The sequence below is a fragment of the Eptesicus fuscus genome, chromosome 23 (genome assembly GCF_027574615.1).
Source record: "Eptesicus fuscus isolate TK198812 chromosome 23, DD_ASM_mEF_20220401, whole genome shotgun sequence".
Lineage (NCBI taxonomy): Eukaryota > Metazoa > Chordata > Mammalia > Chiroptera > Vespertilionidae > Eptesicus > Eptesicus fuscus.
The window spans coordinates 14,476,637-14,504,267 of NC_072495.1; the positions used below are offsets into that span (position 1 = coordinate 14,476,637).

The following is a 27,631-nucleotide window of genomic DNA, read 5'->3' on the forward strand; positions in this document are numbered from 1 at the left end:
CCAAGCAGGAGTGTTGTCAGGGGGTTTCAGGGTGGGGGGGAAGGGGACATGGGCAGGCAGCACCGAGGAAGTGGGGCCCTCGCTTCCCAGAATCAGTAGCGTGACAAAATGCAGAGACGACACCTGCTCCTTCCCACCCACCGAGCGTCTGCGACACCCAGGCCTGCTTCCCCGGAGCTGCGGAGGCCGCTGGTGGGGCCGGCCCAGCAGCCCCACGGAAGGCAGGAGTGAGATCTGGATCCATCGGACCCCCGAGGACAGACGGCACCCGAAGGCCCCTGGCGGAAGGACTGGATGGTTTACAGCCCTGCACGGAGGCAGAGCGGTGCTGTTCGCAGACAGAGGCTCTGCCGGGGACAGAGTAGGAGGAAAGGCAAATACACGGGGGCTCCGGTCCCACCCGCTGCCAGACATTCAAGGGCAGGAGGGGGCAACATCTGGCCAGTGGCTGGAGGAGTGGGCGGGCTGAGGCATCACATCTTGCAGGTCAGAGTGAGACCTGGATTCCCAGGGCTCCAGCCAATTCTTCCCAGGCCCCGTCTCTGGGCTCAGGCAACATGGACTTGGGAGAGAGGGACGGAGCCACCAGAGCCTATCTCTCTCTCTCTCTCCCCCCCTCCCCACCTCCTTCCCTCTCTCCCTCCCTCCCTGTGAAAAGAGTGGTAAGCTGGGCCCAAATTGCAGGAGATTTGAAGGGGTCCCTTCACCTGGGTCTTCAGGACCCAAGGAGGTGGCAGAACCTGAGCTAGGGGGCACATCAAGGGGACTTTGGGAGTGACGGCTGTTCCTAGGTGTTCACAGAACTCGGCTCCTGTGACGACAGGACAATGGTGTCTCACCCCAGATGTGCCAGCTCCGACGGAGCTCCGCAGCCGCTCCACCCGCCACAGACCGTCAGAGAGGGTGGAGCCAGGTTAGCTGGGCCCTCTCCACCCCCCAGGCCCCCACGCTGACGCTCTGCTCCAGGCCGGCTTCCTCAGCCTCCATCATTTTATCCTTCAGAGAAACAGTGGAGAGAAGCATTCAGCCCAACGAGAAGCCAGGGGTTGGAGAAGGTGCTACATCCCTCCTCCCGTCAATTTCCAAAGTGTGGGGGAGGGCGCCCGAGAGCCAAGTGGTGCCCCCCACCCGCCTCACTAGCCTGCACACCACCTCACAGCACCGGGGGAACTGGGGCTCCCGCCGGAGGAGGCCTCCATCTGCCCTGACACCCTCCCACCCCAACTTCCAGGCCCCACGATTGGCACCCCTCCTTCCACTCCCACCCCAATGGCTGTGAAGACAGGACCGACTACACGTGCGGTTCCCACTCGATTTAATTTAGTGGACTTGGTTTCATTTGTCAGTTGTGCATTGGCCGTCTCCCTCAGTGGCAGGATGTGAGTGGCCACCTGGCTCAACTCGAGGGGACCCTCAGGGCCCTCTGGGGACTTCCCCTCCCCCACCTAATTGGGGTGGAGCAAAAGGATGGTTGCTTTCCTGAGGTCTCCCTCAAATGAATGTATTTCTCCCCCAAAAGAGCTGATATTTAATGTTTTACTGGGGATTTTTGAGAAACAACCTTATTTATAATCTTGGTGATTCGATCATTTTTTTACTCCCTTTTGATGCCACAGGTAGAAGAAAGTCTAGCTTTTTTGGCAATGTGCAGTGGGATAAAACACATTTCCTTTTCTGGTTCGTTTATCTTGTTAACACATAAACACACAAACTCACACGCATGCACACACGCACACACACCCACTTACCACGTTGGACAGGCGCCCAGCACAGGCATACCGCACACACGTGCCCGCACACCCTCCTCCCAGCCCCTCCACCTGCCTAATGTTATGCAACCTCCTCCTGATGTATCCACCAAACCAGTACTGAATGTGGCTGAGAAGTTTCCAGTAAATCTCATTACCTACCGAGCGCTGCGTGTTCTCTTTTCCTGTGGTCAGTGGGAGGCCTCGGCACAGCCTTTGTTGAACTGCCTGCCTCCGTGGGAGGTGACAGGCAGAGGGCGCTCTGGTGACCTCGGTTTCCGTCCTGGGGAGGGGGACAGCCACGTTGGGCACCCACATGTGTCCAAGACAAAGCGATGAGGGCGAGCAGACAGTTCCCCACAGAGTGGAGAGCGTGGCCGTGGCTTCCACCAAATCCACCTCCTCCCAAAGGCCTTTGCTTCTCCCACCTCCATCCTGGGCTCGGAGGGTTCTCATCACTGAAGCTGGTGCCACCACTGCCTCCCCAGCCCTCACATGCCCACCCTTGCCCTATCCCAGAGAAGTCTTGACTGCCACATTCATCTTTAGATTGATTGACTGACTGGTTGATTGACTGACTGATTTCAGAGAGGAAGGGAGAGGGAGAGAGACATAGAAACATCAATGATGAGAATCATTGATTGGCTGCCTCCTACATGCCCCCCACTGGGGATCCAGCCTGCCACCCGGGCATGTGCCCTGACCAGGGATGGAACTGTGACCTCCTGGTTCCTAGATCGATACTCTAACACTGAGCCACACCGGCCGGGCTTGACTGCCAAATTCAGTCCCAAATCTGTGTCCACAGGGGAGCCTGCCCTGGAACCCAGGGTTCAGCTCTACACTCCCTGGGGCAAGAAGAAAGTTAGGGGCAGCTCATCTGTCATCTCACAAGGAGAGGCAGGCTTTCTGTGACCTTCAGCCTAGAGGTGTCCTTGGCGGGCTGGTGCCGAGAAGTCTGGGGCATCGGTGTAGAAGCAGGAGGAGGAATTCCTTGTTCATTTTCCCAAAGGCTGCACAGCGTGCATTGCCCGTGAGCATCCTAGAGCCAGGCTGGAGGTGGCGACGGGTCACTGTTCTCACTGCGCCCACCGCCACCCAGCACACCTGGAGAGCTCGGCAAACAGCAGAGACCTGCCGCCCGCCGGTGCAGGAAGTCTCGAGAGCTTAAAGGAGATGGTACCGCCTGAAACCTGTTTGGTTCAGTGGATAGAGCATCGGCCTTCGGACTGAAAGGTCCCAGGTTCGATTCCGGTCAAGGGCATGTACCTTGGTTGTGGGCACATCCCCAGTAAGGGGTGTGCAGGAGGCAGCTGATCTATGTTTCTAACTCTCTATCCCTCTCCCTTCCTCTCTGTAAAAAAAAATCAATAAAATAAAAAAAGGAGATGGTACCTTAGAACCTCACTTCCCAGATCCAGGAAGATGGCAACCTTCAAAGTCATGCTTTCCAGAGAACACACTGCTCAAAAGGCAAGCTCTCAAAAAAAATTCCTTGGCCAAATTAGACGAGGATGAAGTGATGCTCTTTTTTGCTAGTGGAGTTGCAAAAGGCACATTACTATAGTAAAGGCTCTGAAAAAGTCCTGCAGGAAAGGAAGCTGTTTAACCGGTTCCCCCAATTTATGTGCCTGTTTCCCCAAGTAATACCCACTCACTTATATGAGTGTCCATAAAACACACTTCAGGGAACACTATTCTGAGAAAGTACAGCACAGCCTTCCCCAGCCTCTCCCACCCCTTCCGGAGATTTTCTCCCAGATCCTGCTGCCAGCTGACAAAGGAGCTCCACCTCTCTGCATGACCCAAACCCCATCGACCCAAGGAGATGGGCCACAGTCCTTGTGGAAGTAAGAGAGATGGGGCCACGTGCATGGGGAGAAGTGGGAGAAAGATTTCCTTACACACACACACACACACACACACACACACACACACACACACACACACCCGCCCCCAGCTCTGACATCAGGGCCCTGGGAACTCTTCAGACTAACTTCCGGCCCGACACCCATCCCAGACCTTTCCGGTTTGGGATTCCCACTCAAGGGAGTTGATGGCCAGAGCTACGCTTCCTTGACCAAGGGACCCCTCTACTGCCTTGAATATGGCAGGATGAGGGCCATGATGCTGTCATGGCAGCCTGCTTGGACCCATTCATTCAACCTGCGTTCACTGAGCGCTGCCCCTGGCCCGGGCAGCTGCAGATACCAAGGGGGCACAGTTGTGATCAGCAAGGGCAAGGCTCCTGCCTTGAGAGACTTCACATTCGAGTAGACAGTGTGCTCAGGAGGCCCCCGTCATGGTGACAATCTGACCTGATTCTGGACGTGGCCTTGAACTTGATGATCCTGAGTTGCAAAGCAGGAGGCTCTCAGTGGCGTTCAGGTCAAATTCAGCTCGCCGACGTGTTTTGTTTGGACCATACATTGGTTTTTAATTTTTTGTGCCAACATTTGAAAGTTGAAAGATTGCACATAAAAATGCAGACTCCGGGCCATGAGGCAGCTCGGGACTACAGTCCCACACGGTTGCAGTTGGGTGTGCCTGGATCACTGCTGCCCCTTAGGACGTGGTCTCAGTACCGTGACAGTGGCCCTGCGTGGTCTCAGGCTGAGGGGCAGCCGCCACTGATGATCAGGCTGCACCTACGTGCTTGGCTCCTTGCTCAGTTATGCTTCTCTCCTCTCCCTCCCTTTCTTTGTGTGTGTTTCTCTCCGATGTTAGAGTGGTTGTTTTTAAGAAGGGAAATAGTTATGTCTGCTCAGTGCTCCATCAAGAGTAAGAAAATTACCTGGCTGGTGTGGATCAGTGGTTGAGCACCGACCTATGAACCAGGAGATCACGGTTCGATTCCGGTCAAGGGCACATGCCCAGGGTTGCGGGCTCAATCCCCAGTAGGGAGCGTGCAGGAGACAGCCAATCAATGATTCTCTCTCATCATTGATATTTCCATCTCTCTCTCCCTCTCCATCTCTGAAATCAATAAAAATATTTTTTTTAAAAAAAAAGAGTAAGAAAACAAATAGTGCAGGAGGGTTCTGCCTTGGAAAAAAATGGAGATGACATATTTGTGGAAGTGAAGACACTCCTACCATCAGATGCAAGTCTAGCTGTGTCTTTCATTCAGACATCTTCACTCCTCTGCTACCTGCCTACCTGCCCTCTGGGCATCCTGAGCCTGGGGCCTAAAGCAACCAGGGCTGCTAGCTGTACATGCAGATTAGGCCCCACAGCCATCTTTCCCGGGTTCGAGGCAAGATGCCTGAAAACTCTGAAAACCACTGCTCTCAGAAACTAGGTGTCTGTTGCCTTTAGAAGTGCCTCGATTTAACTTCCTGTTGCCTTATCAGCCACAGCCCGCTGCGCCAGTTACTCACTCGGTCAACATTCACAGGCACCTACTGGGCGCCAGGCATCGGCGGGGGGCTAACTCCACTTTGCAGAGTACCACGGGCCCAGGGTCCCGGAGGACGGGCAGCGACGGAGCCGACCGCATCCCACTCTGTGCATTTCCACTTCGGCGTCTTATTTCCATCCCACAGACGAGGCCGATTTTATTACCCCACGTTCAAGTGTAGGTATCTTACACTTTTATACGTCTCAGCCTCTCTCTGGGCCAAACTCATTTAGCCCCTTTGCAAATTAAATGCATCTCATTAAACCAGACCCATTTAGGACAATGCCCTTCAGGTGTGCGCATCTTAGCACATCTTTCATTTAAGACAAGCGCTTGATTTATTTTTCATCTCATTACACTCTTTAAAATTATATGCATCTCATTACACTCAGTGCACTGAGACGACTTATTTCAGGTGTAGACATTACACCCGGTATTATCAGGCAAGAATATTTTTTTTTTTCATTTCATTACAAGCCTTGCAATTTATGTACATCTCATTACAATCAGCCATTTAAGACAATTCCCTCCAGTTGTGTGGATGTCATTATACCTTTTCATTTCAGATTTTTTTCATCTTATTACACCCAAGCATTAGTCAGAGAACTCACTTCAGGTGTGTATACTAGTAGCTCACGTCCACCTGTTACTTTGTGGATTTGGGGGGGGAGGGGGGTCCCCCCATACTACAGCAAAAAATGTTATTATACCCAACTCATGGAAGGCCCGCTCCGTCCAGCCACGGCCTCCCAGGCTCCTCCGCAGGAAAAGGAAGGACACTGGGTTCCCCTGGATTTGGCCCAGGTTCTGCCAGTGACGCCCCCTTACACACGGGGCATCTGCGTTAGCTGCCTCGCCTGCACAGGGAGGGGGTAGGGGACAGGGCCGCTGAGCTCCTCTTCGCTTGAAATTCTGTCAAACTCGAGCCCCGGGGACAACAGTGCAGTGGCTTCCCCAGCTTCCCCTGGGGGAGGGGCTCGGGGAGGGGAGGCTGTTCCTCTTCCTGGACAGGCCCCCCCCCACCTCCACCCCCACCCCACCTGCTGGAGAAGCTGAGGTTGGTGCCACTGCCCAGGCTTCCACTGGCTGGACTGCCAACACTTATATTTATATATATATTATATATTTATTTTTATTATTGATTTCAGAGAGGAAGGGAGAAGAAGAGATAGAAACATCAACGATGGGAGAAAATCATTGATCGGCTGCCTCCTGCATGCCCCCTACTGGGGATCGAGCCTGCAACCCGGGCATGTGCCCTGACCAGGAATCCAACCGTGACCTCGTGGTTCATAGGTCGATGCTCAACCACTGAGCCACACCGGCCGGGCTGCCCACACTTCTTGCCGCCCTTTGGACCTGCTCTCTCCTCAGCACCTCCAGGCCCAGAGGCATCTTTGTCTCCCCTGACCCTCCTACCGTAGGGTCCTCAGCTGAGGAGCACCTCAGAGTTGCTACGCAGGCTTCTGGAGTTGCAGGCGCCCAAGTTTCACTTCCAATACTAAATCAGAATCTCCAAGAGCGGGGTGGGGCCAAGCAAGGTGCAGTTTTAAAATCCCCCCCCAGCCCACCCCCGTGAAATTCTGAAGGCTGAGTCAGCCACGCCTGGCGTCAGGAAAGAATCGACCGGCAGTCGCTGGCTCGGGGTTGAAACACCTGCTGCTCGGAGGGCCACCCCCACCCTTACTGCCCACCAGATCGGAGCCCAGAGTGAAACTGGCCCCTGGAGAGGGCCCTGAGGGTCGGTGAACCCAGCCTGCCCACCCCGCCCGGGTAGGAACCGCGTCCACGGCCCCATCAACCATCACCGCCTTTTCATGTCCAGCGCCTCTGGGGGCAGAGACCCAGCTGCTACCCAGAGCCCCGGGCCTCCAGCCTCCACGGCGGCCTGAGCTCCGCCTTCCGGAGCCGCGGGGATGGAGGAGACCCGCCCGGACGGTGTAAGGTGGTCTCCGAGGCCTGCTTACTGGCGGGCAGCACGCAGACCTGTGGCCTTCCTCCAGCCTCCGAGTCAGCCCGAGTCCCGCCCGCCTGGCCGGATCCCAGAGCACGAGGCTGGGCCTTGGCTGTGGGTCCCTGCGCTCCCTCTGGCTCCACCCGTCTCCTTGCAGATGGAAATGGAGCCTTTTCTCTAAGCGCAAAATCAGTGTGGATTTCACCTCACCCCCCACCACTTCCCCGATGACCTGAATGACGCTCTCCTGCCTCTCGGCTCCGTCCCCCAGGCAGCAGGGGCCAGGGCTCGGGGTTTTGTGAGGATCAAGGGTCGGAGTTGGGCTGGTTTAAGAGGAACGGGCCAAACCCTGTCATTTTCATTCATGTTTGTTGTTTTCAAGTTCTGTGTCCACTGAGTTGGAAAGATGATCGGATCCCCAAGGCTCAAGAGGCCAAAGGGCCAGGCTTTCTCTCTGTTTTTCAAAGTTTAGTCGTAAAAATAGAAGTCACCAATGACTGAGCACTTAGCATAAATATGCTAAATACTGGAGGTTGTAGAGGGCCGCCTGGGAAGGCACATGGGCATTTAGTTATCGTCGGCTGAACTCAGGGCGACAGGCAGAGCCACGCCCTGGGAACACGCTTCCCCAATGAGGCTGGACGAGTTGTCAGCTTGACCTTCATATCAGCCCTGGTATCGGCAGGGGCGGGACTAGATATGTAAATCTAGGAATGCTAGGGCCTACTTAAGAATGCAAATAAGCTCCTTTGATGTGTTACTTCCTGGATTTGGGGGGGGGGGGTATAAAAATAAACGTGGCTGCGTGGCTCAGGGAGTCGCTGCCTCTCCTTCAGAGAGAATGGCGTCCCACCCAGCTCCCAGCTTTTTAAAACCATCTCTGCGACTTCTATTTTTCTTTCTTTAATTTCTTTTTTTTTAAAATATATTTTATTGATTTTTTTTACAGAGAGGAAGGGAGAGGGATAGAGAGCTAGAAACATCGATGAGAGAGAATCATTGACCAGCTGCCTTCTGCACACCCCCTACCAGGGATGTGCCCGCAGCCAATGTACATGCCCTTGACCGGAATCGAACCTGGGACCTTTCAGTCCGCAGACCGACGCTCTATCCACTGAGCCAAACCGGTTTTGGCCTTTCTTTAATTTTTTAATCCCCAGCTCCTCCACTCAGGAGCCTGACCTGTTTCCTTTTCCGTGCTGGACGCGGAAAAGAGAGAAAAACCTCTACAGGAGACGACTCAAAATAACCCTGGAAGATGTGCTGGTATCATGAGTAATGTTAACATCCCCATTTCCAAAATGAGGAAGCTAGGGCGCAGAGATATTAAATAATTTTCTCAAAAGTTATTTCGCTAAAAACAAACAAAAATGTATTTAGCTCCTATGCAGTGGAGCTGGGATTCCAACCCAAAGCCAGACTCAGGCTCCCCCTGTGGGTGATCTGCCTCCCTGTGCCTCGGCTTCCCCAGGGCTGGCCCGCAGGCTCCGCAGCAGCCGCCTCTTCCCCGAAACCCTCAGAGGCACCGGCCCGCACCACTTATGCTTCTCGTGCCTGAAGTCACAGGTGAATCAGCACTCAGAGGGGTCCGAATCTCAGCCTGCTTCTCCCACACCCACCCAGCGCCCAGCATCTCCTAGCTTAAGCCATCTTGCGGGGGAGTGGGGACCTAGCTCCTCTGAGCTTAAGCCCTGGCTGGTTTGGCTCAGTGGATAGAGCGTCGGGCCTGCAGACTGAAAGGTCCCGGGTTCCATTCCGGTCAAGGGCACATGCCCAGGTTGCAGGCTCCATCCCCAGTAGGGGGCGTGCAGGAGGCAGCCGATCGATGATTCTCATCATTGATGTTTCTCTCTCTCTTCCTCTCCTTTCCTCTCTGAAATCAATGAAAATATATTTTAAAGAAGAAGAAGAAGAAGTTGCTCTGCAAACTGTCCAGGAGCCGTGCCCTAGTCTGGGAGCGGCTTCTGCTTGACCACCCACAACTGCGCTGTTGCTCATGGTCACGTGTCAGAGACTGAGGTCAGTGATGACAGCTGACATCCCGCCTTCCTCACCCGGCCTGTCAGAGGGCAAGGCCAGCCTCTTGGTGCTTTTCTGGCTTTGACTGCAGAGAGTAAGGGAAGAGCAGGTGGACGGTGGAGGAAGAATGAAGAGAAGGGAGCTCATCTCTGGGGGCGGGGGGAAGAGAGGGGGAGGAAAGGGGGGAGAGGGAGAGGGAGAGAGAGAATGAGCGTGCAGACAAGGTGGGAGGGGTCCGCTGAGGGCAGCGGGGCAGTCAGACCGGGTACCACTCTAGTAAGGGGGAAGCAGAGTGAGGCTGTTCAGGGAGGAAGAGAGACCAAGTGGAAATACAGCGGCCGGAACACAGACCCCCGGCTCTGGCACCAGCGTGCTGCTCCGGTTCTGTGATTCACTGTCCTCTTCTCTGGCAGGTTGAGAGGAAGAAGAGAATGAGGAGGGGGGCACAGGGTAGAGGAGAGAGAGAGAAGGAGAGAGAGGGAGGGAGGACGAGAGAGAGAGAGAGAGAAGGAGGGAGAGGGAGGGAGAGAGAGGGAGGAACTGGATGTGCCTATGTCTCTGGGGTTTTCCAGACAAAGCTATTATCAAAATGCCAACCAGCTCCTGCCTGGCTCATTTGCATATTCCGTGCTGTGCTCTCTGAAGCTGGATGAATATGCATGAGGGCTTGGGCAGGGTGTGGAGCTGCTGAGCTGTGCGCTGAGGTGGCTCCTTGTTCTCTTAAAAGAAAGCCACTAACAGGAAGGCAAGCACCGTCGGGTCTGCAGCGGCCCCTGCCTCCCTCTCCAGTGACGGGAGGAGGAGGGCAAAGCTCGGGCCCAGACAGAACTCCCAGCGCCGATTCTCTCCTCCTCCCGAGGAAACAAACAACCAGGCGCCACCAAGACCAGGAGAGTCTCTTCTCCGAGAGCAGCGTTCGCGTCTCTCCTCCCTGCGAATGCTAATCAGGGAGGCTGCGGGGCCCGGGGCCGGGAGAGCCACTGGCCTGCATCCTGGGAAACCAGGCGGCCTCTGCCATTTCCGGCCTCCGCTGCAAGGGAAGCTGGGCACCTGGGCGCCCCCTGCTGCCACTTTGCTGCGGTGCCACGTGCCCTCAGTGGCGAGGTCCCTAGGTCACAGCAGGTGCTCAAAATGGCCACGGGATGCACTCGCTGACGCCCACTGGGACTGGCGCACATTCACCCTGAGTGGCCTGCAGGGTGACGCCTTCCCCCTGGCCGGCCCGTCCCTCCCTCCCTGACCGCCAGCTGAAGGCAGGCATCCAATTGATCCCCCAAACGCCGGGGCCACACACCCTTCCTTTGGGTTTTCTTTCTGAGATACCACGGCTGCCTCCCATCCTGAAACCGAAAAACAAAGACGGAACGTGGGGATAAGCCGTTTGGGACATGGCTTGGCCTCCCCGGCCTGGCTCTCGGCTCTACACACGTGAAGGCTCCGCGGCGAAGATGCCACGACCGGGACTGGGTTGGGCTTAGCAACACCCACATCCGGGCCTTTCGTTGATGGGTACACACCCCAGTTAAATAGCCCCCGAGCCAGACCCCCCTCCTGGCTCCCAGGAGGGCCCCCTGCAGGCCTTGCCCTCTGTCCCCCTTGCTGAGGGTGGCCCTCTGACATTGAACCTGAGCTGTGCAACCAAGACTGCCTGGGGTCTGAAGCACCGGCCGGCGTGTGGGATGCTTCCCACGGTCCTTGGGGAGAAGCTGGGGGGGAGAAGCGCGTTCACCTGTTACTCACGCCGCCCGTGCTTTCCCCGGGTGTGGGCCCTACGAGTCGGGGCTCCGGCAGCACCGAAAACCTAGAGCAAAGCGTCTCCGAAACCTAATGCAAATACCAACCGCCCCCTGGCAGGGAACAGCGAGTCCAAACTCCAGGGAGCAGCACCCCACACCGGTCAGGGGGGCCGTTCTCAACAAACAGGCAGTGACGCGTGTCGGAGAGGTCGTGGGAAAAGGGACCCTCACTCCCTGCTGGTGGGGATGTCGGCTGTACCGCCACGATGGAAAGCCGGCTGGCGACTCCTCAAAAAACTAAGACGAGAGCTACCACACGGCCCCGCAATCCCTCTCCTGGGTATGGACCCGAAACACGTGAATCATTTATCCGCAAAGATACATGCACCCCTGTGTTCACTGCCGCGCTATTCACGGTGGCCCAGACACGGAGACCGCCAGAGTGTCCTGCGGCCGAGGGCTGGGTGAGGAAGGCCTGGTCCGTGCACACCACGGAAGACTACTCAGCCACGAGAAAGCATGAAAGAGCGCCGTTTGCCACAGCGTGGATGGACCTGGAGAACCTTGTGCTTGGGAAACAAGGCAGCCAGAAAAAGCTAAGAGCCATGTGATCTCACTCACGTGTGGGAGATGAAATGGAAACTCGTGAACTCAGACAGCAGTGAGGTGGATGCCGGGGGGAAGGGGGTGTGGGGAGAAGGGGGTCCCAATGTAAGGAGTTCAGACTTGGGGTGGAGGGCACACGGTGCAACATACAGATCTTGTCACACAGAACCCCCCTCCCCCCCCCCCCGAAACCTCTATGTTCACGTTGGCCAATGTCACCCCAACGCATTTCATAAATAAATGATAAAAGTCGAAAACAACAACAATGGTCTGCAGGTTTTGATACAATGCAGCTTCTGACTCGGCGAGTGTGGGCGGCCCGAGGTTTTGCGTTTCTAACAAGTTCCAGGGGCCTCAGTGCCACTGGCCTGGGCACCACCCCGATTAGCCAGGACAGAGGGGGGGGCAGTGCAAAGCCTGAGACACTGATTGAATATCCGCTCCCAACGCCTGCAGGGAGGAGACGAAGACCAGGGGAGCCGCTGCCCCCCTCCCCTCCCAGACACACCTCCTCCAGGAGGGCCTCCCTGACCGGGAGATTGCTCTGCCACCAGCAGCCTCCATGAGCTGCCTCCGCTGCCTCAGGCACCTGCTGGCAGGGTAAACCGGGGAGGGAGCAGCTGACCCAGATCTGACAGATCCATAGCAGGCAGGGAAACGCTGGGAAAGTGAGCGCCCCCCACCCCCCTTTGCTGCGCCTGGTGAAAACCTCACCGCTGCGGGGTTAAGTCGCGCATGACCTCACACCCGTGGCCCCGCATCCTCAGCCACAGTGCCAAGGAAGGCAGAACGGAAGCAAAGCCTGGTACTTGCACCCACCTGCCGACTCCCGAGGCCCTGCACGGGCACCGGTCTGCAGCTGTAGCAGCCGGGGCTCCGTCTACACACGGTCTGTTCCGTGTAGACGCCTGAGTCAGCGCTGCAGGCGCGGGGGGCAGCTCCCCTGGGCGGGGGGAGCCCCCCTCACCCCGGGGGAGACCGCTGCTGCTCCCAGGGAAGGGGAGGCACCAAGTCTGGCTGCTATGGCCACCTACGTGGACCCCTGGCCTCCTGTAGAGCTGTCAGGGTGCCAAAGTACCGCTCTCCACGTGGCACCTTTAATTCCACAAACTCCGAGCTCCTCAGAGTGGGTGGGAGTCTAATTGGACGAGACCGAGGGCCAGTGTGACTCCGCTTGCAAAACCCTCGGCCTCGCAGCCTCCCCTCCCCGGAGAGCGGGGCCGCGCGGCCCGTCACCACACGGGGGCGCTGTGACGCGCGGTGCTGGGGAGAGCGCGCCGCGGCCGGCGGCAGGCGCTCAGCCAGGGGCTTGATAATCAAGTTTGTTTTTCAGACGGGGCTGTGGGAATTGGCAGGTGAATATCATTCCAGCCAGAAGATGGGAGGCAAGAGAGTTGTGGTGGTAACACCAAGCCACGAATCAGCATTCACCTACCGGTCAAGCCAGGCTGGCGGTTGCTGCCCCCGGGGAGGATGGAGCCAGCGCGTAGCGGGCACGGCTGCTGGGCCTCTCGGTTGGCAGGAAGGGCGGGGCGGGGCGGGGCAGGGCATGCACGGTCCTCGCATGTGCTTCCCGGGGGTCGTTGGGGACAGTCAGGAAAGCAGCCGAAATCCCCCTCAAACAGCTCAGCAGAGCTGCCTCCCTCCGACCCGAGCCTCCAGGTCCCTGGGCGGGGGCTGCCGACTCCCTCCCGGAGCCAAACTGGCCGTCTCCGCAGAGGTGCCCAGTGCCTGACTGCGCCCTGAGCCCCCTTTCCATCTGCGAACTTCCCAGCCGCCCCCTCCTCCTCCGACAGCCTCACCGGAAGTGCCCACCACACGCCCTGCAGCGCCCTCTGCAGTTGACACGGCGCAAGGTCTGACCGCACGTGGATCGTCTGTCCCAGGTGCAGCCCATCCCGCCCCCGACAGCACCCGCCCCCGGGCCCTGCACACCCTGCGCCGGCCCACGCAGGCCACGGGCCAGCACGTGGAGGGAGGCGGCTGCTCGTCGTTTCTCCGGGGGCGGTTTGCCACGGGGGCCGCTGGACATCACACTCCAGAGCACATGGAGGATATTAATTAAATGAAGGTTTATTTCAAAATTAGTGTTAAAGTGTAAGCTGTGTTTGAGGGCCGGAGGCGGGCTACAGAATGAGTGGCGAGAGCGGCTGCCGCCCTCGGACCCGGACGGGGGGCCGGCAGCGCCCCGGCCCTGCCCCTTGTCATGCACCCAATGGTTACTAGGACTAGAAGCCGGCGGCGGCCAAGGACCCCCGCGCTTGCTCGTGTTTCATCCAGGTTAAGCTCTACACGTTTAAGTACACGTCGGAGGTCACGGGGTGTCATGCGGCCCCTGGGATGGAATGACTCTTAACTCCGTGACTTCCGCGGCAAGGCTGCTCCGAAGGGCGAGGTTAGGTAGGGCAGAGCACTGGAAAGAGAGAGGAGAGGGCAGAGGTCAAAGCACAGTGGGGGGGGGGGGGGGGGCCAGGACCTGCTCCCCACCTGCATCCCCTCAGAACCAGGAGTAATCGCAGTGGCCTGTGGCTCTTCCAGAAGGAAGAGCCGATGGGAGCTGGTGGTTTGGTGCCGTGGGCGCCCACCTGCCTGGATTCAGATGCTGGGTCGGCTGTTTCCAATTCCACCGCCTCAGGGAGCTTACCTCCCTACTCGGCTCTTCACGTGGACAACAGACTGTGCCTTGGCCCGCCCCAGAGGGCTGCTCAGAGGCGAGTAGAAGGTGCTCAGTAAATGTTAATTCGTTTTACGAATTCACTGACATTTCAGTGGGTCACGTGGGGGGAAGTCTAGCCCTCAGGTTCCCAGACTTACAGACCCATTTCTATCAACCTCCTTTGAAAACGTCCTCTGAGAAATCTGCTGCTCTTTCAAAGCCTTTAAGAGGCAGAAGTGCTTCCCCGTGTTTAGCCTCAATTCCTCCTGCAGGAACGTCAGGCAATCTCTCTGGTCCTGACGGGCACGAGGCGCTTCAGAGGTTCCTAACCCAGCTGCACACGCCCCTGGAAACCTGACCAAGTGGTGTGCGCGGAGGGCTGACACCGTGAAGCAAAGGCCCTCGGCCATGGATGACGTCAATGGGCTGAAGGCTTGTGTCCCCGGGATTCCTGTGCTGAGGTCCTAACCCCCCAGGACAGCTGTTGTGGGAGATGGAAACTATTAATATTGTCCTCAGGCTCTGTTTTTCCCAGGAAAGAGCCCAGCCCCACACAAGGGGCACAGTCAGCCTTTTGTTGGTGTGGCTGCTTCTCCCGTTCAGTCATCTGGTGACTCGGAGAGCTGGCATCTCCTCCTCAGGCCTCCAAGCAACATCCCCAGGCGACACCTCACCACAGGGAGGCCTCACAACTGTCCACTCGCTGCCCCTGGCCCTGCCCAGCTGGAAGGCTGCGCAGGGATCCCACACTTTCAGCCGGAGTCGGGGGAGGGCCCGGGGAGGATCTCTGCTCCTGAGAGCTGGGCTGCTCTTACCTTTTTTTTTTTTTTAATTGATTTCAGAGAAGAAGGGAGAAGGAGAGAGAGAGAGAAATGTCAATGATGAGAGGGAATCATTGATCGGCTGCCTCCTGTACGCCTCCTATTGGGGATCGAGTCTGAAACCCGGGCATGTGCCCTGACCTGGTTCACAGGTCGACGCTCAACCACCGAGCCACACCGGCCGGGCCTCTTACCTTTTAAAATGTAGTCCGTTAGCAAAGTGGGCACCTTTTCATTATCCTCCTTCATGGCGAAGAGAACTGGGCAAGGAGAGAGACAGGTGAGCTAAGGTACCTTCAAGGCATAAAGCTCGCTCGCTCCCAGGGCCGAACAACCCGCCCACCCAAAGAGAGTGAGAAATGATTCAGGGGAGCCAGACCTTTGTTGAGTATTGAGCAAAAGTCTAGAAGCTTCTGTCCAGAGTCAGCGTTCCGCATGGTGGTTGGTGCAGAGCTACCAAGAGGCAGGGGCCTATCGTGGCTTTATTTCCTTTATCTCTTACTTTTTTTTTTTTTTTTTTTTGCTCGTCTATAACTTCCACATCATCTCCTAAGTATATGACTTTAATAATCATACAAAAAACAAATAAATTTTTAAAAAGAATTCGTTTTCTGGTGCAGTCAACCTAAATGTTAGAATGATAGTTGTCACATCGCTGAATAACCAATAACACTGTCTCTAAAGACATTCTATTTTTATATTACTAGAAAATTCCCGCACCTCCAATTTATTCATAGCAAATAAATTCCACCTCATAAATCTCTGTTTTCTGTCATGCCCAGCACGGCACTAGAATTTGTGGGAATGCCAGCGACGTCTGGATCCTCAAGGACCTGCTTTAAGACTTCTTGTTGAAACAGGACATGACTCCACTTGAAGCAAATGGGGATGTTATTCAAGTCTAAAGGCTTCTTATCAAAGTTTTTAAAGTAGCTTTTTCTGTTATTAAACCAGGTGGCATCGTGGCAGGCACTCAGACAGACATGAGCAGAGCAGGGCCGACAGGCCAGGTACAGAGGTCACCAGGGCGGAAAGCCCCGGGTGCCTAGCAACGGGCAAAGCTGGGAAAGCAGCACCCTCACCCTCAGGGTGACCTTTCCCCCCCTGGCCGATCGCTGGTCATGTGGTTGGGGCTCCCCCCTGATTTTCCTCCCCTGGCATGTTGCTAGTCCTGTGGGTTAGACCCCCTTAGAGGGGGAACATAGCAAGCCACCAGGACCAAGGAGGTTCTGACCATCAGATACATCCAGGCCTCAGCGGTGTTTCAGCTCCAGGCCCAGAAAAGCAGCAAAACCAGACAAGCAATGCAGCGCCTGACCTAAGGACCAGATGCACCGACCAATCAGTGAAAGGACACACCTGGAAAGCTGATGACTATTCTATTGGGACCTCCCCTGGGACCTCCCCTGAAATCCCCGCCCTTAAAAGCCCTTATAGAGTGAGGAGCCAGCCTCTCTGCTCTGGGGGCATTGACACACCTCTCCCACCCCCCACCCCCCCACCCCCGCCTCTGCCCCCAGGTGCCTCACCTTCACCCCTCTCTCCCTCCTGAGCTCCAGCGGCCCTACTTTTGCCTCTCACGTGTTCCCTGAGCCCATTCCTTCCACAGCTCGCTTCTACCTCGGTAACGTTCTAAACACACTTTCTCTTACAGTTTGAGTCTCGGGTCTGAATTCTTTCCTACTAAGCAGAACTCAAGTGCGGAGGCTGCTGAACCCAGGTCCAGTCTGACCCACCGGGCTAACACCTGGTGCTGTTGTCGCTGCCAAAGCATCTTCTCGTGTTCATAATCCATATTGCAGAAGTCAGCGTTGTCGAAGACCCTTCAAGAAAGTAGCTGGATCGTGTTTATAGTCCCAAGAAATGGGGGGCGAGGGGATATCTACCAATAGATTCCGTCACCAATCGATTCCATAAATAAACTCTATCCCATGTAGTCTTTATGAAAAAGGAGAGAGCTCTGTATGTACAAGACATCCTTAACAGTGAAGAGAGAAGGCCACAGAACATTTTGTATTAACTTTTAAATAAACGTAATACTCATAGAAATATCTGGAAGAATGCGCATGAAACTGTTCAAAGTGGTTCTCTCTGGCATGAGACCCTGGGGGAAGTTCCTTTCTATGTTATATGTCCACAGTGCCTGGCTTTTTTCAGTGAGCATGGATCACTTTTCCAAACGGAGAGGAGAATAAAGAGCAGCCGGCACTGACCACAGAGGCACCAGCCCACCTCCATGTCCTTGCTCTCCGCGGATCTCCTTGCCTCGTTTCAAGTTGGGGTCATGCAACCTGATTCCAGAAATCAGGGGTGGGTGCGGAACCGAGCTGACGGTGGCAGGAGTCGGCGGCCAGGTCGGGAAAGAGAGGCTGAACCCGAGCCCCTGCCGGCGTTGGTTTCTTCTGTTTTGTTTCTTGTGTGTTTTTAGACGTGTCCTCATTGCCCCGGAATGGGCTGGGGATGCTCTGCAACTGAGCATGGGCAGGCTAGACGCTGCACCAAGAAGGTAGCCATAAAAATACTAGTACAGCCCTAACCGATTTGGCTCAGTGGATAGAGCGTCGGCCTGCGGACTGAAAGGTCCCAGGTTCGATTCCGGTCAAGGGCATGTACCTTGGTTGCGGGCACATCCCCAGTGGGGGGTGTTGCAGGAGGCAACTGATCGATGTTTCCATCTCCTTGATGTTTCTAACTCTCTATCCCTCTCCCTTCCTCTCTGTAAAAAATCAATAAAATGTATCTTAAAAAAAAAAAATACTACTACAGTAAGTGCACTCCATCAATATGGGTCTAGGTTGGTTTCCAAAATCCAAAATTTATGAGGTGCCCAGTCCCCAGAGCTGGTCTTTGGCCCATTCGGGGGTAAGGTAAAGAGGAGACATTGATCACAAATCCGTACAAAGATTTGGCAAAAAAAAAAAAAAAAGAGCTTTGGTAACCTACAGAATTGGCATTCAGAAAAGATGGCAGTTTTTTTTTTTTCCCTTTTCAAAAGAATAAAATATTGGAATGTATATCCACATGATGGAAGAGAGAACCATTTTAAAAATGTTAACCAAATGTTAACGGGTGTGATTAAAACCGTGCTACAAAATTTTATAGCCGGTATAATCCCAACCCCATGAAAAAGACATTAAATATTGTGGCTGAAAAACACCAACGTGGTAACCACAGTCCAGGGAACAATGCAGTCTTTCTTTTCCTTTGTTCACTTTCCCAAAGGATCCTAAATGAGTGATCCGCTCTAGCGATAACCTTCTCAGTGAACTTACAAAAACGTAAACCAACCCACAGTTCCTTAATCAGAATGAGAGGATTTCGCGCTGCATCCCGCAGTGGGCGTCTGGATGAATGAACAGCTCCTCCTTTTGTTGAGACCATGATCGAGTGCTTTACACAGATCAGCCATCGTCATCTGTCCGATTTATTTTCCAAGCGCTTACTGCTTGTGAAAACACAAACACCTATAAATGTCAGCTCGTCTCTATCTGCTCCCTTTAAAAAAATATATCTTACTGCATGTTTATGCAAATGAAGGCGTTCAGCATGAGCCAAGAGGAAGCCGATGCCTTTTGAATTCACGATTCCGGATTCCCAAGGACGCAGCCGCTCTTGATGTCGGCAAGATGTCTCTTCCACCAGAACCTGCCTTGGTTTTCCAAATTGATAGAAACGAGAACGGTCGGTCCCCTGGAGCACGGGGCCCAGCAGGCATCCGTCTCCCTCAGCGGAACGGAGGAAGCGCCTCTCCCCACCCCCTGGGGCACCAGATCGCCCTGCGGCTGGCCCGGCCCCTGGGCAGCCGGGCTAGTATGTCACTCAAGCAGCGCACGGTTGCCAGGGAGATGGACTCCTGATTCACTGAGCCTGTCACATCTCAGCCTGGGATCCTCTTCCTACAAGAATCAAGCTGACGGATGGCCAACACCACGCGGCCTGGCCCTTTGGGGTGCGTCGTGTTAGATGTACCTAACGACGGCTTTCTGACACCCTTTCCCCCCAAGCTCAGAATACCTATTACTATTTTGACAGCAGAGCCAAAGTGGAGGGAAACCACACTCTTCTTTCCCATCAGCCTTACCCCACCCAAGACACGTCGCTTCTCTTCAAAAAGACAGCCAGTCCCAGGGACTGCGCTCCCTGCTGGAGGGAGAAGGGGGGGGCGGGGGGACCGGCACACGTTTAGACCAGCCGCATCCTCCAGTTGCAGAGGATGCAAAACCTGAGGACCGCTGGGTGACCCAGAACGTCCGGGCACACCAATCCAACCCCCACCCCTCCACCCGGCCCCAACCTCTTTCCCCAGCTCATTTCTTCTCCTGGCAAATCCGGGCCCTTACAGACACCGGGGGTGAGGCAAGACCGCACTGGGCATCACCAAAAGCCAGCGCTGACCTCGCTGGGAAAGGGAGCTACTCACTGTTGGTCAGCATCTGCAGGTCTTCCACGGACGGAGGGAAGGCCTTCCTCTCGTAGGGGATGACCGTGTTCAGATACTAGGAGACAAACGCACGCACTTGAGCCGCGGGCCTCTGGGGGGAGCTACTCGAGGCCACCTGCGGGGGGGATGGGCTTTCCTCTAAGAAACACACTCCGTCTCCACAGCACCCGTGTGGTTCACACACCCATGTCTCAGGACCTTCTGTCTTTGGGGAGTGTCTCTTTAAAACTAAGGCTTGACCGTATCCACCAGGAACAATGTCCCTCCATTCCAACTTGGGCATTTCCCAGGGATGAGGAACTCTGGTTATGTAAAAGTCCGGCTGAGATGCTTCTCATCGGGGCTGAGAGCACAGAGAGGGTATTGTGTTTTCGTACCCTTTGCGGTGCAATTTGAGAATGAATGGCTTCTCTTTTGTCCAAATGACAGGCGAGAGAACCTCAACCACACCCTCGGTCTGAAAGTTGGATTTGCGCCCTCTGCTGGGTGTGAGGCGCTTCTACAACAAAATCATCCTGGGGATAACCCAGTGGGGTATCAGGCACTGGGCCAGGAGGTGAAGGGCCCTCGGGGAGCCGGGCATAGTGAGTGAGACCTCCAGACCCCAAGTCAGAGGCTTCTGTGTTAGTTGTGGCTGTGCCACGTGGCTCTCCCGCACACCGGCCGCGTGGCCTTGGGGAAATCTTGCCTCATCTCTCTGGGCCTCAGTTCTCACCGCGGAGAAACGAGGGGACTGAGTTAGATGTTCCCCAAATCTCTTCCCATAACGTGTCCTAGAATTCTAACACGGACCCAGCTACAAGTATGTGTGAGACACACACAATGTATGCGCACTGACTCCACAAGCTCACACTCATCCGTTTTCACACGGGCATCTCTATCAGATGGTGCACAACGTGAGAGGGGGAGGGGGGACGGGGGGGGGGGCGGGACTTGCTCATCTTGGCACCTGAGGGCCTAGCAACAGAGCTCGGCACATGATAGGTCCGCAGTAGAAGTTTCGAGCACTGTCCACAAGTAACCAGCAATGCTGCTCAGGCACGCAGCCGACTCAATGGACCGATCAGGAGTGGGCGGCTAAAGGCGCAGACAGGGGGAGTGGGGACTGGTCCACTGGCACCCTCAGTGGTGGACTTATCCATCATCAAATGCATTTCCCTTTTCACGCATTTTGTTCTTAAAATAAGCTGACTTGTAGGGCTACACGCAGAGTCGACTTTTAAGTTTTCTCCACGTCCTGGAGCTCACGGAACTGTTCACCTTTACAAAGAAAGACACGCTCTTCCTCCTCCAGAGGGAAGGAAGTGGGGGACCGCCCTTGCCCGAGTGCCGGGATGATCCCATTGAACCCCCACTCCCCTCTCTGCTGGGGAGGCCAAGTGGCAAGGGTCTGGGAGGAAAGCAGGGACCAGGGAGACAGCCGTACCTGCTTGTCAGTCCCCGAGGAGCCGAAGGTCTGGCGGATGCTGCTCTGCAGGATGCTGGAGATGCCCTCCATGCTGAAGCGCTGGGGAGAAGAGACCAAGAAGAGGGGGTGCTTCCTGCTCCACGGCCACCCCCCTTTCCACCCCCCCCGGCCTGGGGAACCCCCCCCCCCCGCCTGGGCCTTGTGTCCTCTCTCAGCCATGCAGACCCCTGAGCTGCCCCACTGGCCAGGTCACTGTCCAGAGTGCTGGGACTAGAAAGTAAGCGTAAGGCCTGGGCTGAGAGACAGGCCGGAATGGAAACCTGCGCTTTGGGAGAATAAATACCGCGGAAGACTCTTATCTAAACCAGTCACCCCCCGCCCCCCCTGGGGTAACAAGACCCCCAGGCACGCCCACATTTTCCTGTGTAAAATGAAGCAGTACAGTGAAACGTGGACAGATGATGATGCAAATATCGTAGAGAAGACAACAAAATGCCCAGCCATTGAGAAGAGCAGATGGCCCAGCCGGTATGACTCAGTGGTTGAGCATCGACCTATGAACCAGGAGGCCAGGGTTCGATTCCCGGTCAGGACACATGCCTGGGTTGTGGACTCGATCCCCAGTAGGGAGCGTGCAGGAGGCAGCCAATCAATGATATTATCTCTCTCTCCCTCTCTCTCTCTCCCCCCTTCATCTCGGAAATCAAATATTTTTTTTAAAGAGAGAGAAGGGCCAATGTCAAGCAGCTGCCCTTGTCCGAGACGCCTTTTCCAGCTGCACACAGCGAGGCCGTGCAGCGGGTGTGGACAGAGCCCAGGACCGCCCAGTGGGTGTGGACAGAGGTTCTGAAGAACCGCCCTGGCTGATCTGCTGAGCTTCCCTGGCCAGGAGCCTCTGCTCTGAAGAACCCTGTCCGTGTACCAACGAAGACCATCATTTCGATCCTGAAACACCCTACCCACATCCTAGCGAGGTGCGTCAGGACTCTTCGCTCAGCAAGGAGGGGGGTTCTGACCCAGAGTCCCGGGGCTCCACTTCTCCAGCCCCAAATGCCCTCACCCCACTTTCTAAGGTCTTGACTAAGAGAGCATATTCGGTGATTTTCTCCTGTTCACACCTTGTCTCCTCCAGGTAGACCCGAGTCCTCTGGGGCAGGGGAGGGGAGGACACAGCTCAAATCGTCTCCCCCTTTTCACACACCCCCCTCCATCTGCCAGAGTCCCTCCCATCAGCCACTGCTCAGGAGAAGTCTGTTCTTGTCCGCTGCAGGGTTGGTACCGGGACCTGGGTGCCGGGTTCGAGGGGGGACGCACAGGCTTCCGGCTGGGTGCTCACATACCTTGAGGGGCATCTGGCTCCCCTTGTCCACGCGGCCGCTCTGCAGGCTCAGGCCTTTCTCTTTCCGCCTCTTTTTCATCAGCTCTCGCTGCTCCTTCTGCTTGTTCTGCACCTCGATGAGCACCGTGATGAAGGAGTTCTTCACTTCCTTCTCGAATTCCAGCTCATCCCGGCGGGCCAGCTGCTGCACCAGCTCCTCCGAGAAGTCGCGGATGGCGCCCTCCACCTGGTCCAGCAGCTCGGTCAGCTCCGACCCGGACATGTGCCTCAGTCCTGCGGGGAGACACCCACAGGTGGCACCTGCGGCCGAGCCCGAGCCGCTGCCACTTCAGGTGGGACGGCCCCTCGAGGGGAGACCCCTCCCCACTCCGCAGAGGGCCAGGAAAGACCTTCACAATTTAGGGGCGTGCCGGGGAGGGCGGGGCCAGTACACTGTCTGCAGAAAAGACAGCACTCATGGAGAAACAAAGGGGGAAGAAGAAAAAGCCCCCAAGGAAGCCAATGGACTCTACCCACAAAAAAGTGTGTGGACAGCCCTGGCTGGTTTGGCTCAATGGATAGAGCGTCAGCCTGCGGACTGAAGGGTCCAGAGTTCGATTCTGGCCAAGGGCACATGCCTGGGTTGCAGGCTTGATCCTCAGTAGGTGGCGTGCAGGAGGCAGCCGATCAATGATTCTCTTTCATTACTGATGTTTCTCTCTCTCTCTCTCCGTCTCCCTTCCTCTCTAAAAATCAATAAAATATATATTCTTTAAAAAGTGTGTGGACAGACACGTGGCTTCTTGATTCCTTGTTCTGTCTTCCAAATTGTCCTGTTCCTACAATATTCCTCATGTGAAATGGGTCGAGGGTGGGGCGGGGGGAGGGGGAGCATAAAGAGGAGGTTTTAGGCCCGGCCAGCGTGGCGCAGTGGTTGAGCATCGACCTATGAACCAGAAGGTCCCGGTTTGATTCCTGGTCAGGGCACATGCCCGGGTTGCAGGCTCGATCCCAAGTGTGGGATGTGCAGGAGGCAGCTGATCAATAATTCTCATCATTGATGTTTCTATCTCTCTCTCTCTCTCCCTCTCCATTCCTCTCTGAAATCAATAAAAATATTAAAAAAAAAAGAGGGGGGTTTGGCATTGGTGCTGAAGAGCAATAGCAGGTGTGCTGGTTCCCAGGAGCTGATCAAGCCATTCGCAGGGCACCTGGAGGCCCTCTCTCGCCTGCAGTCCCGTGGGGCAGCGCCTGCATTCAAAAGTGGGGGACGTGAGCGGAAGCCGGGCTACTGGAGTGGAAAGTGAACCCTGGCGATCGGGAGGAGAGTGGGCTGCTATTGGATGTAACATTCTTATATTTAAGACCGTTTTTCTTGCCAAAACAGGTTTGGCTCAGTGGATAGAGTGTCGGCCTGCGGACTGAAAGGTCCCAGGTTCGATTCCGGTCAAGGGCAGGTACCTTAGTTGCGGGCACATCCCCAGGTGGGGGGTGTGCAGGAGGCAGCTGATCGATGTTTCTAACTCTCTCCCTTCCTCTCTGTAAAAAATCAATAAAATATATTTTTTTTAAAAAAAGAGCCACCCACAGTCACAGTATGAAATTTGGAAAAATATTTTTTAAAAAAGATAGTTTTTCTTGAATAATTGGTGTTTATTGCATCTAACATTATTATATTTAAGATTGCTTTTCTTGAGATATTAATGTGTATTGCATGTAACATTATTATATTTAACCCTTTGCACTCGCTTGCTTTTTTCTCAATTCCTTTATTCTACTCAGGATTTAATTTTTTAAATACCCCAGATTTTACAAAGCGCGGCAGTAGAATAAAAAACTGGAGTTTCTTTTCATACAAACTTATTTATTTGGATTTTTTTATATTTCAAGTTATTGATACATTCAAAGAGTAATTTTAATCTCGACATCCGAGTGCAAAAGGTTAAGATCGATTTTCTTGAAATAAAGGAAAAAGAGAGAGAGCGTGGTCTGCCACGCCAGGAGAGGGGAAGGGGCCCGAGATCACGAGACCCAGGCCGCTTTATTTGAATTCCTGCCCCCTGAGGCTTCTTCATTTAAAGTGGGCTCGTGGCCAATGGACGCCTTGCTAACGGCATCTTTTGGTTCTGCCTCAGCATCCGTGTCCCTCCCCTTTCCGTTTCTGCTTTGCCGGTACTTCCCCTTGATCCTGTTCGGCGAGCGGCCCTCCTCCTGCGTTTGCCATTTCCCTCTGCACTGCAGCTGCTTTCGCCAGTCTCTGGCCGAGCTTGTCTGTGTTTGGGCCTCCGTGAGGCTGGGAAAGGCCTGACCGGGCGGCTGTGAAGGCAGCGCCACAGCCAAGTGCGCGCCCTCGCTCTGCTCCCCACGGATTCCTCCGGCCGGTCAGGCCCTGCCTCTGTCCCCACAGCCAGGCTCGCTTCCCACAGTTCTTCAGCTCCCGCCTCGTTTTTACCGCTGTTCTAACCCACGTTTGGACCCATCTTTATACCCAGACCCCCCCACCTTCTCTCTCCGTTTCTGAGTCCCCATCACGCCAGCCCCATGGGTCTATACTCCCCAGCAGGAGCATCCTCCTCCCTGCGGACTGATGGAATTTATACCCAGTTTGGCCTTTGCTGTGCGACATCTTTTCATTTCCTTCCTCACCCACCCGTTTCTTTGCACAATCCTAGCTACTACAGCCCTGTGTCGGAGAATCAGTGCGATACACAGACAGAGCGCCGACTCTGGAGTCGACCCACCCGGCTTCAGGTTTGGCTCCAGCCCTTCCGCTCGTATGTGGTGTGAGGGGAAATGCAAGGGGGGAAGAAGAGGCTGGGATCTCCCTGTGAAAGTGAGGGTGAGACCTTCCCTCTCCCTCGCCTCCCTCTCCTTTCCGAATGGCTTTCTCTGTCCTTTTCAAATGCATGTCACTCGTTTTCATGGCCGAATAAAGCTCTTGCCAGTCTCAGGACTCAGGACTGTTTCCTCAAGAACCAGGGAGTCACTGCTTTGAAAAGTAAGCATCGCCCTGGCCAAGTTGCTCAGTGGTTAGAGCGCCGGCCTACGCACCGAGGGTCGCGGGTTCAATTCCCAGTCAAGGGCACATACCTGGATTGCAGGTTCGATCCCCAGCCCCGGTCAGGGTGCATGGGGGAGGCAACCAATCAATGTGACACATCAATCTCTCTCTCTCTCTCTCTCTCTCTCTCTCTCTCTCTCTGTCTCTCTCTTCCCATCCTCCCCCGCTCTCTTTCACTCTCTCTAAAAATCAATGGAAAAAACGTCAGTGGAAAAGAAAGAAGAGTAACCATCCAGGAGGATAATGGGACCTGACTCCGAACTGCGGAGCCTAATGAAGGGAGGAGATGGCGTCCCCTTGGCTCTGGACAACAGTGGGGTTCTCTCTGGTTCTGCAGCCCCTTCAGCGGCTGCTCCTGGCTCAATGCTTATTCAAGAACAGAATAGTTTTCATTCTCTGCTTCTGGGGAAAGCTTTTCTGGGTGGAAAGGAGATTGTGTTTTTAATTATATTTTTGCAACAGTGGCCCACGTGAGCAAGTCGCTTAACCTCTCAGAATACTCAGCTCAGTCCTGGGGCTGGTGTGGGGATGAAGTGACATTATTCCGCAGAACATCTTAGAATAAGGAAGCTCATAGGAAGCGCTCCCAAAACATGAGCTGTCATGACTACTACCGTTTGTAGGGGTTTCTCGTTGATTACGTCATGTTCTTTGCTCAGTTTTACCATTTTAATTTTGCTCAACTACCTTTTCATTTCCAGAAAGTGCTCCCTTCTCCCCCGATGCCCAGTAAGAAGGATGCTGCCAACCCCCTGGATGCGAGGGTCTAGTAGCCACAGGGAGGCACGTGCCCAGCGCCTGGCCCGGGGCAGGGGTCCGTCCTCGGCGAGCCCGCCCCCGGCCCTCACCTTCATAGGACCAGTTGTTGTTGAAGGTCTGGGTCAAGGCCTGCATCTCCTGCAGGAGCACCGAGTCCGCCTGGGAGGACGTTTCGGCCCCCTCCTCCTCCTCCAGGGCCTCCTCCTCCTCCTCAGGGTCCGGGGAGTTCTGCATCATTTCTTCGATCTCCTCGATGACCTGCGGGAGGTCCACAGGAGACTAAGTGACCCTGTCCTCTGCTGGAGGGACATTCTGGCTGGGATTGGGGTCAGGTAAGGACATGTCTAACTTGCTGTCTGTAAAAATCCCTAAAGCAGTGCTGTTACTTAGTACGTATTGAATCCTAATAAAAACAGGCCTGACCAATGGCTTGCTCACGCTCCTTTCTTTAATGCAAAGCTTCTCCCAGGAACAGCATTCGGGTGAGTGCTTTACTGGAAATACACAGCGCTTTCCGGGAAGGAGGCAGAGCCGCCTGGAAGGGAACGCTGGTGAGCACTTGGTGTCTAAGTGGGAGAATGTTTCATCCACCGACTTTAACACGAAACCCGGCCCATTCATTGTCACGGCGCCTGTGACTGGGGAGGGAGAAGGAAAGGAAAGGAAAGGAAAGGAAAGGAAAGGAAAGGAAAGGAAAGGAAAGGAAAGGAAAGGAAAGGAAAGGAAAGGAAAGGAAAGGAAAGGAAAGGAAAGGAAAGGAAAGGAAAGGAAAGGAAAGGAAAGGAAAGGAAAGGAAAGGAAAGGAAAGGAAAGGAAAGGAAAGGAAAGGAAAGGAAAGGAAAGGAAAGGAAAGGAAAGGAAAGGAAAGGAAAGGAAAGGAAAGGAAAGGAAAGGAAAGGAAAGGAAAGGAAAGGAAAGGAAAGGAAAGGAAAGGAAAGGAAAGGAAAGGAAAGGAAAGGAAAGGAAAGGAAAGGAAAGGAAAGGAAAGGAAAGGAAAGGAAAGGAAAGGAAAGGAAAGGAAAGGAAAGGAAAGGAAAGGAAAGGAAAGGAAAGGAAAGGAAAGGAAAGGAAAGGAAAGGAAAGGAAAGGAAAGGAAAGGAAAGGAAAGGAAAGGAAAGGAAAGGAAAGGAAAGGAAAGGAAAGGAAAGGAAAGGAAAGGAAAGGAAAGGAAAGGAAAGGAAAGGAAAGGAAAGGAAAGGAAAGGAAAGGAAAGGAAAGGAAAGGAAAGGAAAGGAAAGGAAAGGAAAGGAAAGGAAAGGAAAGGAAAGGAAAGGAAAGGAAAGGAAAGGAAAGGAAAGGAAAGGAAAGGAGGAAGGAAGGAAGGAAAGAAGGAAGGCAGTGTTCCTAGAACAACTCAAAATGTGGAGGGTTTTTTCACACGGAAGGAAATGGCTGTTTCTCCAGGTTTTAGACAGGAACGAAAGCTGCCTGGCAACAAGCGAACAGAAAGATCCTAAAGGATTGGGGGGATGAGGACAAACATGTGATACCTTAATCAATAAAGAAATTTTAAAAAAAAAAAAAGCTCCTAAAGGAATAACAGGGTGTGCAGGGTGCAGAGAGCAGGGAAGAGGTAAGAAATCCAGCTCTGACCTAGACTGGGGAGGGGACAGCTCCCGGGAGGGAGAGTGATGTTCGATGGCGGCCAAAAGGAATGGGGTGAGCGACTTTGTACATTCATCATTCGCACGAAAAGAAAGCGAG

The 27,631-nt window shown here is 54.7% G+C and overlaps 1 protein-coding gene across 4 annotated transcripts in view; it reads right to left on the reverse strand.

Annotated features, from left to right (window-relative positions):
• Window positions 1-13,520: 13,520 nt before the first annotated feature.
• The window catches only part of FEZ1 (fasciculation and elongation protein zeta 1), a 124,366-nt gene continuing 110,255 nt past the window's right edge, over window positions 13,521-27,631 (reverse strand). For all 4 annotated transcript variants that reach the window (XM_054712763.1, XM_054712762.1, XM_054712764.1 and 1 more), the window contains 6 exons: window positions 26,017-26,185; window positions 22,130-22,401; window positions 20,808-20,888; window positions 19,361-19,436; window positions 15,135-15,200; window positions 13,521-13,876 (listed from right to left, as the gene is read on the reverse strand). In XM_054712763.1, coding sequence (XP_054568738.1) covers window positions 13,860-13,876; window positions 15,135-15,200; window positions 19,361-19,436; window positions 20,808-20,888; window positions 22,130-22,401; window positions 26,017-26,185 — 681 coding nt within the window. In that variant the 3' untranslated portion in view covers window positions 13,521-13,859. The remainder of the gene's footprint in view (window positions 13,877-15,134; window positions 15,201-19,360; window positions 19,437-20,807; window positions 20,889-22,129; window positions 22,402-26,016; window positions 26,186-27,631) is intronic.